Source organism: Pelobates fuscus, chromosome 5 (assembly GCF_036172605.1).
Source record: "Pelobates fuscus isolate aPelFus1 chromosome 5, aPelFus1.pri, whole genome shotgun sequence".
Taxonomy (NCBI): domain Eukaryota; kingdom Metazoa; phylum Chordata; class Amphibia; order Anura; family Pelobatidae; genus Pelobates; species Pelobates fuscus.
In genome coordinates this window covers 92,582,347-92,597,658 of record NC_086321.1, presented here as the reverse complement: position 1 = coordinate 92,597,658, position 15,312 = coordinate 92,582,347, and the positions used below count along the sequence as shown (strand labels likewise).

At 39.8% G+C, this 15,312-nt stretch overlaps 1 protein-coding gene across 1 annotated transcript in view; it reads right to left on the bottom strand.

Moving 5' to 3' along the window:
• IPO11 (importin 11) overlaps window positions 1-15,312 on the bottom strand; it is a 417,607-nt gene that overhangs the window by 320,301 nt on the left and 81,994 nt on the right. Inside the window, exon 6 of the mRNA XM_063454060.1 lies at window positions 9,102-9,234. Coding sequence (XP_063310130.1) covers window positions 9,102-9,234 — 133 coding nt within the window. The remainder of the gene's footprint in view (window positions 1-9,101; window positions 9,235-15,312) is intronic.

The following is a 15,312-nucleotide window of genomic DNA, read 5'->3' as shown; positions in this document are numbered from 1 at the left end:
CAAGAAAGGAGATTATCTACAAATTACTGTGCAGCTACGGGACAAGAATATTAAAGGGACTCTATAGTCACCATATAAAAGCAAGAAAGACAGGTCCCCCAGCCTTCCTTCTTGCTTTTATATGTACTTTCATTTATTTAAAATAATTTTCGAGGTGGTTTTATATTAAAAACTTACCTCCGTTCCAGTGCCGAGCTCCCAGCCATGCCGTGCCCCCTTTTTCGTCAAAATGACGAAATCGCGGGGCCCAATAGGACGCTTCTCACAGAGAAGCGTCATCGAGATGTGGTGCGCATGCGCGGCTTCGCGCTGCACCAATCGCGTTCTTCATAGGGCCCTAAAATTATCAATAAGGGGGGGACCTATTGTCCCCCCCAGCCCCCACCCCTGAGCGGCGGGTGGGGGCCCTAAAATTATCAATAAGGGGGGGAACCTACTGTCCCCCCCCCCGGCCCCCACCCCTGAGCGGCGGGTGGGAGCCCTAAAATTATCAATAAGGGGGGGACCTACTGTCCCCCCCGGCCCCCACCCCTGAGTGGCGGGTGGGGGCCCTAAAATTATCAATAAGGGGGGGACCTACTGTCCCCCCCCCCCCCGGCCCCCACCCCTGAGCGGCGGGTGGGAGCCCTAAAATTATCAATAAGGGGGGGACCTACTGTCCCTCCCCCAGCCCCCACCCCTGAGCGGCGGGTGGGGGCCCTAAAATTAAAAATAAGGGGGGGACCTACTGTCCCCCCCCGGCCCCCACCCCTGTGCGGCGGGTGGGGGCCCTAAAATTATCAATAAGGGGGGACCTATTGTCCCCCCCGGCCCCCACCCCTGAGCGGTGGGTGGGGGCCCTAAATTCAAAGGGGGGGACCCTAGTTAACCCCCCCCCCCCCAAAAAAAAAAAATATCTCCCTACCTACCCCCCTCACCCTAAAAATAATGAGGGGGGGGACCATTAACTAAAAACCTGTAAAAAAAAAAAAAAGAGATAAAAACAACTTACCATTCGATGTTTTCTTTCTTCTAAAATCTTCTTTCTTCAGCCCCAAAAAAGGCCAAATAAAAAGCCATAATAACGGACGCAATAAAAAAAAAAAAAAACGAGCGCACAAAATACAATCCATGTCCACCAATGGAGGGCTCCGCGCAGACTGAGCTCCGCAGGGCGGGGGAAGGCTTATAAAGCCTTGCCCCGCCCTGCAATTAGGCTAAGAATACTCTGATTGGTGGGTTTAAGCCAATCACAGTGCTCTGTGTCATTTTACAAGCGTGGGAAAGTTCTTTGGAATTTTCCCACGCTTGTAAAATGACACAGAGCACTGTGATTGGATGGCTTGAAATCCATCCAATCACAGTGCTCTGTGTCATTTTACAAGCGTGGGAAAGTTCTTTGGAATTTTCCCACGCTTGTAAAATGACACAGAGCACTGTTATTGGATGGCTTGAAATCCATCCAATCACAGTGCTCTGTGTCATTTTACAAGCGTGGGAAAATTCCAAAGAATTTTCCCACGCTTGTAAAATGACAAAGAGCACTCTGATTGGCTTAAACCCAACAATCAGAGTGTTCTTAGCCTAATTGCAGAGCGGGGCTAGGCTTTATAAGCCTTCCCCCGCCCTGCGGAGCTCAGTCTGCGCGGAGCCCTCCATGGGTGAACATGGATTGTTTTTTTTGCGCTAGGTTTTTTTTTTTTTTTTTTTAATTGCGTCGGTTATTATGGCTTTTTATTTGGCCTTTTTTGGGGCTGAAGAAAGAAGATTTTAGAAGAAAGAAAACATCGAATGGTAAGTTGTTTTTATCTCATTTTTTTTTCTTTTTTTTTTACAGGTTTTTAGTTAATGGTCCCCCCTCATTGTTTTTAGGGTGAGGGGGGTAGGTAGGGAGATAATTTTTTTTTGGGGGGGGGGGAAGGGTTAACTAGGGTCCCCCCCTTTGAATTTAGGGCCCCCACCCGCCGCTCAGGGGTGGGGGCCGGGGGGGGACAATAGGTCCCCCCCCTTATTGCTAATTTTAGGGCCTCCACCCGCCGCTCAGGGGTGGGGGCCGGGGGGGGACATTAGGTCCCCCCCCTTATTGATAATTTTAGGGCCCCCACCAGCCGCTCAGGGGTGGGGGCCGGGGGGGGGACAGTAGGTCCCCCCCCTTATTGATATTTTTAGAAAGCGAGCTGAGCTGTCAGCTCAGCTCGCGAACGCGCATTCCGCACACATGCGCGGTATAGCGCTGACTATCTTCATAGGGCGGCATTCAATGCCGCTCTATGAAGAACGCGATTGGTGCAGCGCAAAGCCGCGCATGCGCACCACATCGCGATCACATCGCGATCCTATTGGGCCCCGCGATTTCGTCATTTTGACAAAAAGGGGGGCGCAGCATGGCTGGGAGCTCGGCGCTGGAACGGAGGTAAGTTTTTAATATAAAACCACCTCGAAAATTATTTTAAATAAATGAAAGTACATATAAAAGCAAGAAGAAAGGCTGGGGGACCTGTCTTTCTAGCTTTTATATGGTGACTATAGAGTCCCTTTAATATTCTATTAAATATATTCTATTAAATATTCCCACCCGCCGCACAGGGGTGGGGGCCGGGGGGGACAGTAGGTCCCCCCCCTTATTGATCATTTTAGGGCCCCCACCCGCCGCACAGGGGTGGGGGCGGGGGGGGGGAGGAGAGTAGGTCTTCAGCTGTCAGCTGAAGCCACGCCCACAGCACACAAAGCGCGTTCACAGTGCTTTGTGTGCTGATAGCCTGTCTAAAGTATTCACCCAGAATGCATCAGACGAGAGGCCTTTTTAGGGCCTCTGAACTCGGAAGTCCCTCTGGTGGCCGTCTGATTGACTGCAACAAGAGGTGTTCCAAGCTTCCAATGTAAACACTGCATTTTCTCAGAAAATACAGTGCTTACAAGAAAAAGGCTCCGGGTAGCTGTAGCACTCACCTGAACAACCTCATTAAGCTGAAGTTGTTCAGGTGACTATAGTGTCCCTTTAAGTAACGATGAATCTGTTTTCCTTGTCTGATGGAACCACAGCTATAATCTCTATGGTGGATTAAATACCAGCATTTATGCAGGCACTGGTCCTGCAAGATGTGACCATAGAACTGGTATGGTGAACTAATTCTCGATACCACGACAATGTTGGTAAATCATTTCTAGGACGCGTGACTGACAAAGAATTGTCCCAATTGCAGAACCACAAAACAAAAACGGACAATGCCACTAACACAACATCCCTTTTATACCCATGGTAATGGACATGGAAAACTCGTGGCCAAGGCTTTAAGACAGAGGTATCTTGTATAGATAAAATAAAAGACAAACAGGGCCGCATTTTAAACTTTACCGCAGACATTACCAATTATTTCAGAAATGATTATCCCATGCTACGTGGTTGATCCACAACTCCGGTTAAAGACAACCTACACCCTTCTCTCAGCCGCCAAAGCCAACTTATTGAACCATTTACATATAATAAATGTAAACAAAGTGGTGAATATGGATCCCTGCAGCAAAAGCCCAGGACCAGATAGTTACACAGAAAAATATTATAAGGTTGTCTTCCCTCAATTAGGAAGTCATGTGCTTAATGCTATTAATTCCAATACTTCTACTATACAGTTTCCACCCTTTTTTCTGAAGGCAACTATTATTCTAATTCTTAATTCAGATAAAGACCACACTAGATGTGTTAATTATAGACCTATTGACGTAATTAACAATTACATTAAAATAATTTCCTGCATACTTGCTGCATGTCTCAAGACCTTTTTGGGAGGATTGGTCCACTGTGATGAGGTTGGCTTTGTTCTGTGCTGAGAGGCTAGTAACAATAACCCTAAACTAATTACCATCATACAATTGCTTATTACTGCAAACGTGGAACCCATTTGTGACCATTCTTACTGGTAAGCGTGTTGCTTCCTTCGACACCTCTAAAAGGGACACTATAGTCACCAGAACAACTACAGCTTATTGCATTTGTTCTGTTGAGTGTAATCATTCCCTTCAGGCTTTTTGCAGTAAACACAGTCTTTTCAGAGAAAATGCAGTGTTTACATTACAGTCTAGTGAGAACTCTAATGGCCACTCCTTAGATGGCTACTAGAGGTGCTTCCTGGGGCAGTGCTATACACTGTGCAGTACTGCCATTCAGTGTCTCCACCCTCTGCATGGAGACACTGAACTTTCCTCATAGAGATGCATTTATTTAATGGATCTCTATGAGGAGATGCAGATTGGCCGGAGTTGTGTTTGACTTGTGCTTGCTCTGCCTCTGATCTGCCTCCTTGACAGTCTCAGCCAATCCTATGTGGAAGCATTGTGATTGGCTCAGACCACCACTTCTGATGATGTCAGCAGACAGATCAGGGGCTGAGGCAGCAGTTGTAGACTTGAATGCAAGTAAGATTTTACTATATTAGGGACGCGGGGGGGGGGGGGGGGCAGGGGGGGCTAGATGGTGTTTTTAACACTGTAGGGTTAGGAATACATGTTTGTGTTCCTGACCCTATAATGTTCCTTTAAGAAATTATGTTCTGACATGACCACTTTACCTATGGCCCTTTAGGATTCCCTAATGCTGAATTCTGTGTGATGATCTCTAGCTTAACATACACGGGGTTTCACTTTTGTAACAACCTTTCAGATTTTCTACCCTGCAGATTGTGACTACAGATTTTTCGTGTTAGTTTTTAGTACATTTTTGTATTATGGTTGATTTATTTTGTTTAGTTAACAACCCTTCCTTGAACATATTTTGTTGTGCAGACTCACTCCTTTTTTAGGCAGGTCTTATCATATATTTCTTGTACTTGAACATGATCTTTATTTGTAATGTGTGCATTCTACGGCACTGCCTGTTTGTATACTGAAAATCTTTTGGAAAAATTAGAAAGAAAAAAAAATAATAATAATTCCTGTTTAAGGGCAAATTATTGAATAACATAGCACAGCTTACATAGGTAGTACACTTGGCTAAATTGCTTATTACATTGTAATGTTTTTTATAAAAAGGACAGCTGTCCGATACTATAAATTGTAATAATCGAATGTGATTTTCATTACAAATGCTGTGTGTGCTTTCTTTGCAAAAAAATAAATAAAAGGTTTAAGCTTATTTTATGGCTTTCTTTCAGCAGAGGGATTATTAAACAGATGTCAATGAGTGTGGGGGTGGCTTGAGACTCCTCATCAAAGGATAATGCAGATTAACAATATACACAGCAATGCTGGCCAATAAGATTCAAATGGGCAGATGTGAAGCATACTTGTAAAGAAAACTGTGTTTAAAGTAGCAGTTGCATGCAATTGTGACATTTGTCACAAATCTGGCTTAAAAGGGAACTGTCACTTCTCTGGAAATTACACAAAAGAATGAAACATACTGAGAAATCACATAATTTGAGGGGGTTTTCCATGTGATTTTCTGTTGTCCTTTAAACATCAAATAAGGATTTATCAATAGGTGTCATAATACAATTCAGTCCTGGCACAGCGAAGGGGACACATTGCATTGCTGGAGCAGAAGCCGAAACATGGTTACTCCTATCTCTATGCTGAAAAGTGTAAAGACTATGCTGAAAAGTGTAAAGATTTGTTTTGTTATGTGTGTTTTCTTTTTACAGAAAGTTAAGGGCTTAACCCCTTAAGGACAGAGCTTCGGAAGCTTGTCTTTCACTTTATGACAACGGAATTTTTTGCATTTTTTGCTGTTTGCGTTCAACTGCAATTTGCATTTGACTAATTTATTGCACCGACGCATATTATATACCGTTTTTTTAAAGGACAGAAATGGCTTTAATTTGATGTAACATATATATATATATATATATATATATATACACATGCTTATTTATTATAAAAAATGAAACATTTTGTGTTTTTTTTTTTTACAGTTTTTGCAATAATAATGTGTGCACAATTAGTGCAGGTTAAGGAAAGTAATTAAAAATACATTTATTTAGTTGTTCTGATTTACAGAATATATAATGTGTCTGGGATTTTCAGTTTTTTTTGGTAGTTACAGGTCACAAAGCACAAGGAGTAAAATAAACTGTTAATGTGGAGCAATTTTAGAATTTGGTATGTTTGTCTTGTAAGCTTAATAGCCCTAAAAGAAAACACAATTGCCACACAAAAGTATATATTTATATAAAGTAGACACCACAGGCTATTTACCTAAGGTTGTTTTGACACTTTCTACGTAGCCATTTTACCGCCAACCTCTGCTAAATATTGGAGTAAAATTGTGTTTTTTGGGGGTTTTCTCACACAAACTTATAACAAAGAACTTCTCATGTGTATTTTGTAAAGTTGGTGTGTGCTATTCCTGTACAAAGTTTTATTATGTGTTCAGTTACTTCTGCTGAGTACAACGATACCCCCATTATATGTCTTTGGCACTATTTTGTGAAGCTACAGTGCCATATAGGAGACCTGTCCTTTGCAGTATTCACAGTAGAATTTTGAGAGACGGATTTAATGAGCCTATGCTTCCATTTGGGGTATTATAACAGTTTGACTGTTCAAACCCCCCCCCTACCCCTACAAAAGCCTACCATTTGTAAAAGTAGACACTCCAGGGTATCTCATAAGGTGCATATTGTGCCTTAACTTGCCCCCATTTTTTACCATTACATGCCAAAGTATGTGGTAAAAAATAATTTTGTGCATTTTTTACATACGGATTGCATTTTTGCTGGGCATTTTGTATATTTCATATGTGCCACTAAGTTCAAACCCCCCAAATTATGCTCAGCTAAGTCTTCCGAGTAAAAGGACACCCCCATTGTATGTCTATGGCACTATTTCGTGAAGCTACAGTGCCATACAGGAGACCTGTCCTTTTCAGTATTCACAGTAGAATTTTGAGAGACGGATTTAATGAGCCTATGCTTCCATTTGGGGTATTATAACAGTTTGACTGTTGAAAAAAAAAAAACACAAAGGCCTACCATTTGTAAAAGTAGACACTCCAGGGTATATCATAAGGTGCATATTGTGCCTTAGCATGCCCCCATTTTTTCACCAATATATGCCAAAGTATGTTTTAAAAAATAATTTGGGGCATTTTTCTTTACATACGGATTGCATTTTTGCTGGGCATTTTGAATATTTCATATGTGCCACTAAGTTCAAAACCCCCAAATTATGCTCAGCTAAGTCTTCTGAGTAACAAGACATCCCCAATGAATGTCTTTGGCACTATTTTGTGAAGCTACAGTGCCATATAGGAGACCAAGCCATATCAGTTTTTACAGAACTTTGAATTTTGACGCTGGGCCTATGTGCAATTTCCAAGCATCTTCGCAGGTTTTAAATTCAAACTACCCCACAAAGGCCTACCATTTCTTAAAGTAGACACCCCAGGGTATTTCAAAAGGCATATTTTGAACCTTAGCGTGGGATAATTTTTCTGCTAGCTTGTACCAGGTGTAGTGGTAATAAGCGTTTTTTCTGCCTTTTTGACACACAATGTGAGTTTGCACAGTATATTTTGCAAACCTTATGTGTGCTACGACTGTATAATACTTCATTTGTTGCTCAGCTATGTCTGCTGAGTACAAAAAATACCCCCGTATGTACCTTTGCCAGGTATATGTGGACATCGGAGGGGCACATTTGGGACACAGCCATTCCATTTTTTTTCAAACTTTACATTTTTACGCTGTGCCCATGTCCCATTTTAAAGTATTTTACCAGGCTATATAATCCAAATACCCCATAAAGCCATACCATTTCTTAAAGAAGACATCCCAGGGTATTTCAAAAGGCATATTTTGAACCTTAGCGTGGGATCATTTTTTCCGCTAGCTTGTACCAGGTGTAGTGGTAATGAGCGTTATTAAATGTATTTTTTAACTTTTGAAAACTTTTTTTACTTTTTAAACTTTTGTTTTGCTTATTAATTTTTTTAAAGTTTCCTAAACTTTCGTAAAACTTTTTTTACAGATGTAACATTTTTCGAAGCTTTTTTTTTTACCGTTAACTCCTAACTAGCAGTAAGCAGCACTAACAGTAAATTCCCCATTTTCCCATAACTCCCACCCACCCCAGCTAGCAAAATATTTAATTATACAATATTTAGATCACAGTATAATACTGTGATCTGTATTTTGATCACTGTAGGCAGTGATCGACTGGCAGGGAAGGGGTTAATTTTTATTTGGACTGGGTAAAGGGTTTATTTTTTTACATTTTTTACTTAAACGTTATTAAAACTTTTTTTAACTTAATTTTTTTATTTTTTAAAGCTTATTTTAAAACTTTTTTTAACGTTAACCCCTAGTTAGCCTAACACTAAATCCCCCAATTCCCCACTAACTTCCACCCTCCCCAGCTAACTAAATTTATAATTTTAAAATATTTAAATTAATTAATAAAATAAATTTAACCCCTGAGGGTTAAAAAAAAAAAAAAAGAATTAACCCTCAGGGGTTAAAAAAAAAAATCATATCATAGTAAAATGTAGTCAGTGATCAATTGTCAGGGAAGGGGTTAATTTTTGTATTAAAATGGGTAAAGGGGGGTGGGATTTTAATTTAACTTTTTTTTTTTTACACACCAGGGGGCAGGATCACTGAAGATCCGCCTCCCTGCACTTCACACTGAACCCGGAAGTGCAGGGAGGCGGAGGTGAGTATACAGAGCACATGTGCCCGCTCTGACATGCTGTCAGAGCGGGCACATGTGCTGGGGGAAGCACTATCGGGTGCTCCCGGTCTGCCTCTAATACAGAGGCAGACCGGAGCACCATTAACCCCACGATCGCCGCGATTGCGGCGATCTGGGGTTAATTTTACCGCGTGACAGACAAGGTCCGTCACTCGTCATTAAGGCAATCCCCTGAGTGACGGACCTCGTCCGTCACTCGTCCTTAAGGGGTTAAAACAAGGATTGACAGGGAGTCAAGATGGAGGTGCTCATTTCCAGGATAAAATTAAATGCAGAAATATTTCCATGTTGATTTTTCTTTTTTTTTTTTTTTTTTAGAATTCATAAACCTGCTTTTAATGTATGGGATAAGTAAACATAACACTTAAAACCTTGAGAAGTGACCGTGCCCCTTTAAGTGATAGGGTAGGTAATAGAAATAAGTCCAGATGACAGACCTTTTAGGGACAGTAATGCTCTTTCCAGGGAATTGGCAGATGCGGATTCGTTACCACTGCAGACGTGTTCCAGAAAAGTATCTGTGTGATGGTTCCACAGGCAGCAGGCAAAACTGTAGATTTCTGAGGCTAACTAGAAGATAAAAAAAATAGCATTAAAAGTAGTGCGATAGTGATCTTAATACTACCCCATGCTGAAATAGCATTAAACTCAGAAAAGGTATAAAAGACTAGAATATGAAGAACCACATGACTAATTCAAAGATAAATTGCCATTCAGCATCCTGCCACATTAAATTTGTTCAGAGATAAATCTACAGGAAACCTCCAGTCATCAGGTTCCTGAACGACTGACAAAGATACATTTAAAGGAGTTAAAAGGATTAACCTGAAAACATTGCTCTGTCTTTAAACTCCAGCAGAGACTCCAAATTTAGTATGTGCTTTCAGAATCAAAAGAACCAAAACCACACAGGCTGTTACATACAAACTGCACAATGACTGTAGATAACTAGATTATGCCGTCCACATGTAAGGGACTTAAAATTTCATTTTGGTTAAAAAGGATCATTACATTTATTAAATATATATATATATATATATATTGATATTACCCTTAAACTGTAGGATTTTGCATTACACTGAATGTACCTTTCAAGGAGCCACTTACCTGATCCTGGTAAAGGAACACTATACTGTAAAAAAACACTGTACTGTAACAGTTTTATATTGTATGCACAAACATACCAGATTCGATCTAGGCCACATAGTGGAGATCAGCCCTCATACAAACATTAGATATAGATATATCGAGACTCACCTGTTTCAAGCAGGAAAAAATATGCGGTTTTCTTTCAGGTGTGGCATGAGTTAAGAACAAAATGATTTTTAATTCAACGCATTGTTTCACAATGCACAAGATCCTGTTATTACAAGTGTACGAAAGACATCCAGGCAGATAAGAAAGTTCAGTGAATGTGCAAACATTTATTTTTATAGGGACATTATAGTCACCAGAACCACTATCTTAATATAGAGGTTCTGTGGAATATTGTCTGTCCCTGCACCATCAGCAGTGTAAACTCTGCTTTTTCTAAGAAGAAAATGCCACTTTTAGTGGTTAACACTAACAGCCAACAGAGAGACATCCTTGGTTTGGTCTTGCAAAGATTGTCTGTCTCAGTGCATCTGTATGAAAGGATGCTAATTGGTGCAGCATGGCAATTTGACACTCATGAGAATGTGCCTCCCAATGCTTCCCTATGAGACTAACGATCTCAGCCAGGGAGGCCGCACAAAGACTGGAATGGCGAAAGCTAAAAGGCCTGTTAAATTTTTTTTTTTTATTATTTTTTTTTATGGCAGATCATATAAATACTTAGCAGAACACTATAGCATTAGGAATGCATGTTTCTATTGCTAACTCTATACTGTTCCTTTAAGGTGTTACCGGTGAACCCAAGCTGCACATTATCAGTGTAAGGAGTATGAAGGCCTGTTAGACAAATTTGCTGAGATCAGAGAAATCAAAGCCAGACTTTGACTCATTGACCCTTTGACCCATTAAAGGACAGGATCCTGGCTGGGCAGTTCTTTAACCTCCTTTAATGTGCCAGTTGCATGAACTACGTACTAACTTCATCAGTAACTGAAGCTTCCAGATCCACCAGGCTTCCAAGACATTAATGCTACCTGCCTCACCAGTGACACCCATACCTGGCATCCCAGTCATAGGTTGCCTAGAATTTTCCGAAGACTGCTGGCGCTGTGTGCTGACCCTGTCCGTTTCCTTATGACCCCAGTGAACTAAATCAAGACTGCATTACAGGACCCCAAAAGTGGGACTGCAGTACAGTTTTCTGATTTGTTGAAGGCTGTACAGAGGAAAGAAGAACGATCTCTATGAAGCTTCACTCGTGGGAGATAGGACTAAACTTACCTGCACAATTTAACAATAGCAACTACACAATATGGGAATGTATTTGTTTTAAACTCAAAAGTGGATTTCAAAGACCAAAGTAACCAAAGTGCATGCGTGGTGGTCTCTGCAAATAATTCCAGTTTGGCTCTTTTAACTCTGAATTTGAAATGCACTTTGAATTCTCAATTTAGTGAATAACCCTGACAGCGTTCAATCAAGTCTGGTCAATAAGAAGCACTAAATTGCCAGTATGATAGCTTAAGACAATCTTGCAGACGCCACTAAAAACCAAATTCCCTGATCGAAGATTTACCAACATCTACATTTAGGCACTTAGGATATTGAACTCTTGAATAATAAGTAGTAGAAGCCTATTTAAAAAAATATATTGTCAGGCAGATGTAACTTTATTCTTTATTTGCAAGTGTACTCTCGGCTGCGATTTCCTCTATCTTTAAGCTTCCATTTCTCTTTCTTACAAAATAGGTCAGAACACAGACCCCATTAATAACCATGACCAGATCCACAGGATAATACTTAGTTCTCTGCATAAATATAACAATGAATTTCAAAATACTGAAACTCTTATAAGTGTTGCTTTGTTAGTGTTTTAATAATAGCTGCCTATGTAAAAGGATTTTCACAGGCACATTCTTGCAATATTCATTTTTTCTAAGATTCGCTTACTGAAGCACAATAAGGCAACTGTTCTTAAAGTGGAATGGTGGCCAAAAAATACTGCACTAACCCATTCATATCAGATGATCTTACCAGGGCATTCAAAATAACAAAATATTTACCTAGACTCTTGCCAGGTAGGATTCCCAACAGAAAACAAGAAGCAACTGCATATTAATAACAATAAAGTACCAGAGCAGCCATAAAACTTGTTTGTATACTGGCTTACATCTAGGCTTCATTTTTGAACTGTTGCCGTAAGCTATTGCCCAAAAGTAGAGTAGCTTTCCACTAAAAATATCTTCTCTTCTGCTCATTTTCTAGTGCAAGTTTGGTTAAATGATAGCTCCTTTGTGTTGTAGAACTACAATTCACATTATACTGTGTCAAGCAGGAAATGTATTATGGGAGCTGAAGTTCTAAATGAGAAGGTGGGCTACGTGTTGGTCATTCATCTTCTATATCACTGGTTTGTCAATCAGGCTGGCTCAAATCAGCCAAGTCTCAAAATAAATATTTCATGAAATATTCTTGCAAGGTACAACGTATCAGTACTAGGGATGGTTCTGAGAGCAGGGATTTTACCTTATTTTGACCTAGAATAGGGAAAGTAGAAGTACTTTATATGCCCCAAACAGAATATTTATAATGGCTACAAGATCTTATTCAGGATTCGGTTCTACTAATGGCACTCTGACCTCTGCATCCCACTGGAAAGGCAAGAACAAGAATAATGGGTGGACATTCTTTTTAGGCAACATATACCCTAACGGGGATATAACATGGGAATCAGGATCCAAATACGTAAAAGAAAGTAAATCAATGTAGGAAATCTTTCCATTTATATTACAAAAGAAGTATCAGGGAGGAACTGCTCTGCTTCATTTGATGTCTTTATTTAGGCATTCAATGATAAATGTTAGATAGGTTTGCGTTCGGGTGCTTTAATAACCTAGTTGAAGACGTAATCTTGCACATCAGTAGTTTTCGAACTTGTTATAACTGCTAACGTGCAGATCCCAATTTCAATTTAAAAAGTAGTGCGTGTCGCACACACCACATTCAATTTGTATCCACAGATGTACCTGCTTCAGAGAATGAGCAACACTAAAAACAGCCATTAAGTGCTTGTAAAGACACTGCAGGTGCGAGATTCAAAATAAAAAATAATGTTGACTGATGAGGCTTCCAATTACTGACGCACCAATATTTTTTTTTTCTTCTTTTATATGCTATATAGAAAGGATACATAATTAGGAGCTTTTCATGAGATTTTACATGACGCTCTAAACTGCTAAAATCCAGGATGGAAATGAATAGGCAAATAGTCTAAATCCTTATTCTCAGTGAGGCCACTCATTTTCCTCTCTTTTTACCTCCAGCTAATAAACAAACATCTAAAAATATGTTAATTATCACTTTATCACTGCCGAGCAACAGCGTAACAAGTGAGGATGAGAGCACACGTCTGCAGGGTAAAAACAAGTGTACCAGCATCTAACTTACCTTGAGACTGCAGGTGTTTGCCGTCAGCATCTCTTATGATACTCAGCCAGCATTGAAGTGGTCCACAGACCTCGAGGAAGGCTAACCTTTCTGCTTTAGAAATATGTTGACTCCCAATTCAATGACCCTCAGCCATCCATTTTCAATGTTAATGGGATAACGATCATCTATTCCTACTTGCATGCCTCAAAACAAAGCGGCACATGAATACTCATTCCTATGTTTAGTGAATAGTTTCAAATTGTTGCACAAATGTTTTTATTTTCATTGTGTGCCGGGCTGTGCTTTCACAGTAAGAACATGTACATTTCTATAATCCTGTGGTGTCATAGATGTGGGCAGTAAGGATGAAATGATCCAGAGAACCATATAATGCCACGTGTGGCTGGAAGTGTCTCAGAGGATTGTGTGTTTATTTTACATGCCTCCACTGAACTCATCATCCCAGTAAATTCTTAAAAAAAACTGAGACAATATCACACTTCCTCTTCAAATGGACATGTTCTGAACAGAGTAATGGGTTCAATAATTCCAATAAAATGCATGATTATCATAGTTTTAGGAGTTTCTTCCCTATTTATACTTATATAAGAAAGCTAAGAGATGTATTTATTTTTATTTTTTTTAAAAGAGGAACGTGATCGCTGTGTGTTTTTAATCAGTTGAGTTAATAAGCACATAAAAAAAAAAACCAGATAATAAAAGGACACTAAAGGCTATATGAATGGAGTTTACAGACGTCACTGAAGACAATATTGTCCACATTGTGTTAGATCATTTCTTTTGATGCTAGTTGATGCATGACATATACATAATTGTGAGCAAACCAGTACTGTCTTCCCTTCCCCCAATATTTCATTAGTTTTTTCAAATGACAAAGATGAGGCTTGCTTATAGCACACCACAGAGCAAAATCACATTCTACGAAGGAATAGTATCTACATGAGTGGTGGTGGTATGACCAATAGGAAAATTATTCACTATACACGGACATTCAAAATGTTGCCAACATTGCCAACTTTGACTTCTGTAGGTTTTGAACGATTGGTTTTGATCACAGTTTTAGCAAGTTAGTGGTCAATTCACTGTATGATGCATAAACTGGATAGTAAGAGGAAATGAAAATGAATGTATTTTTATTAAAGGGAAAGCCGTGTATATTATTATTATTATTATTATTATTGTCGTCATTTATATAGCACCAACAGATTCCGTAGCGCTTTACAATATTATTAGAGGGGGGATTTAACTATAAATGGGACAATTACAAGAAAACTTACAGGAACGATAGGTTGAAGAGGGCCCTGCTCAAACGAGTTTACAGTCTATAGGAGGTGGGGTATAAAACACATTAGGACAGGAATATATAGAAGACCATAGACCAGTATCTATAAATCATTTTATCTAACTTTCAAACGCCACCACTGTGATTTCCAACGGCACTTGATGGGTTATATTAATATCTTAAGTATACTAAAGAGGAGAACATTTCTTGGTCTCTTTCGAATCAAACACATTCCCACAGTAATCAGTCTATGTTGCAGTGCACGTTGATGAGACATGGGATGGATCTTTTTGGATCTTCCTAGCATCACTATGTTCAAAATGTCATCAGAAATTTCAGTGGTTTCCAAAACTGAATACATAGCAGTTTCATTTTAAACTGATGGTGTTTTGGAGCTACAACCATAGCACTGCATACCCAGCAAGCATACCGCCAGGTGATATCAGAGCACTCCCGTATTACATTTTCTTTTGAACTTTCCCTCTTCAATAGGTTTTCCAAATGCCAGCATTAGAAAGCCAGTAGATTACATTTAATCTGGTTACTTTACAGAACAGCCCTTCACTGTAAATCCATCTAAAATCCTAAAGAGGAGAAAGCTAGCCACGTCTTGTTAAACAGCACCACCAGAAGATTAAACCTGTAATGATCACATTGAAGATCCACTCCAAATGTTCACAGGTAAAGACTTCCAATAAAACCAGCTGCAGCACAAGGCAACTGCCTGATTGTGGATTTAATTGCTAGTACGTTCACCTCTACTAGATGGCTAACTACATTCCACATCAATCATCTCACAATCAACTGACTCTTTTAGCAGT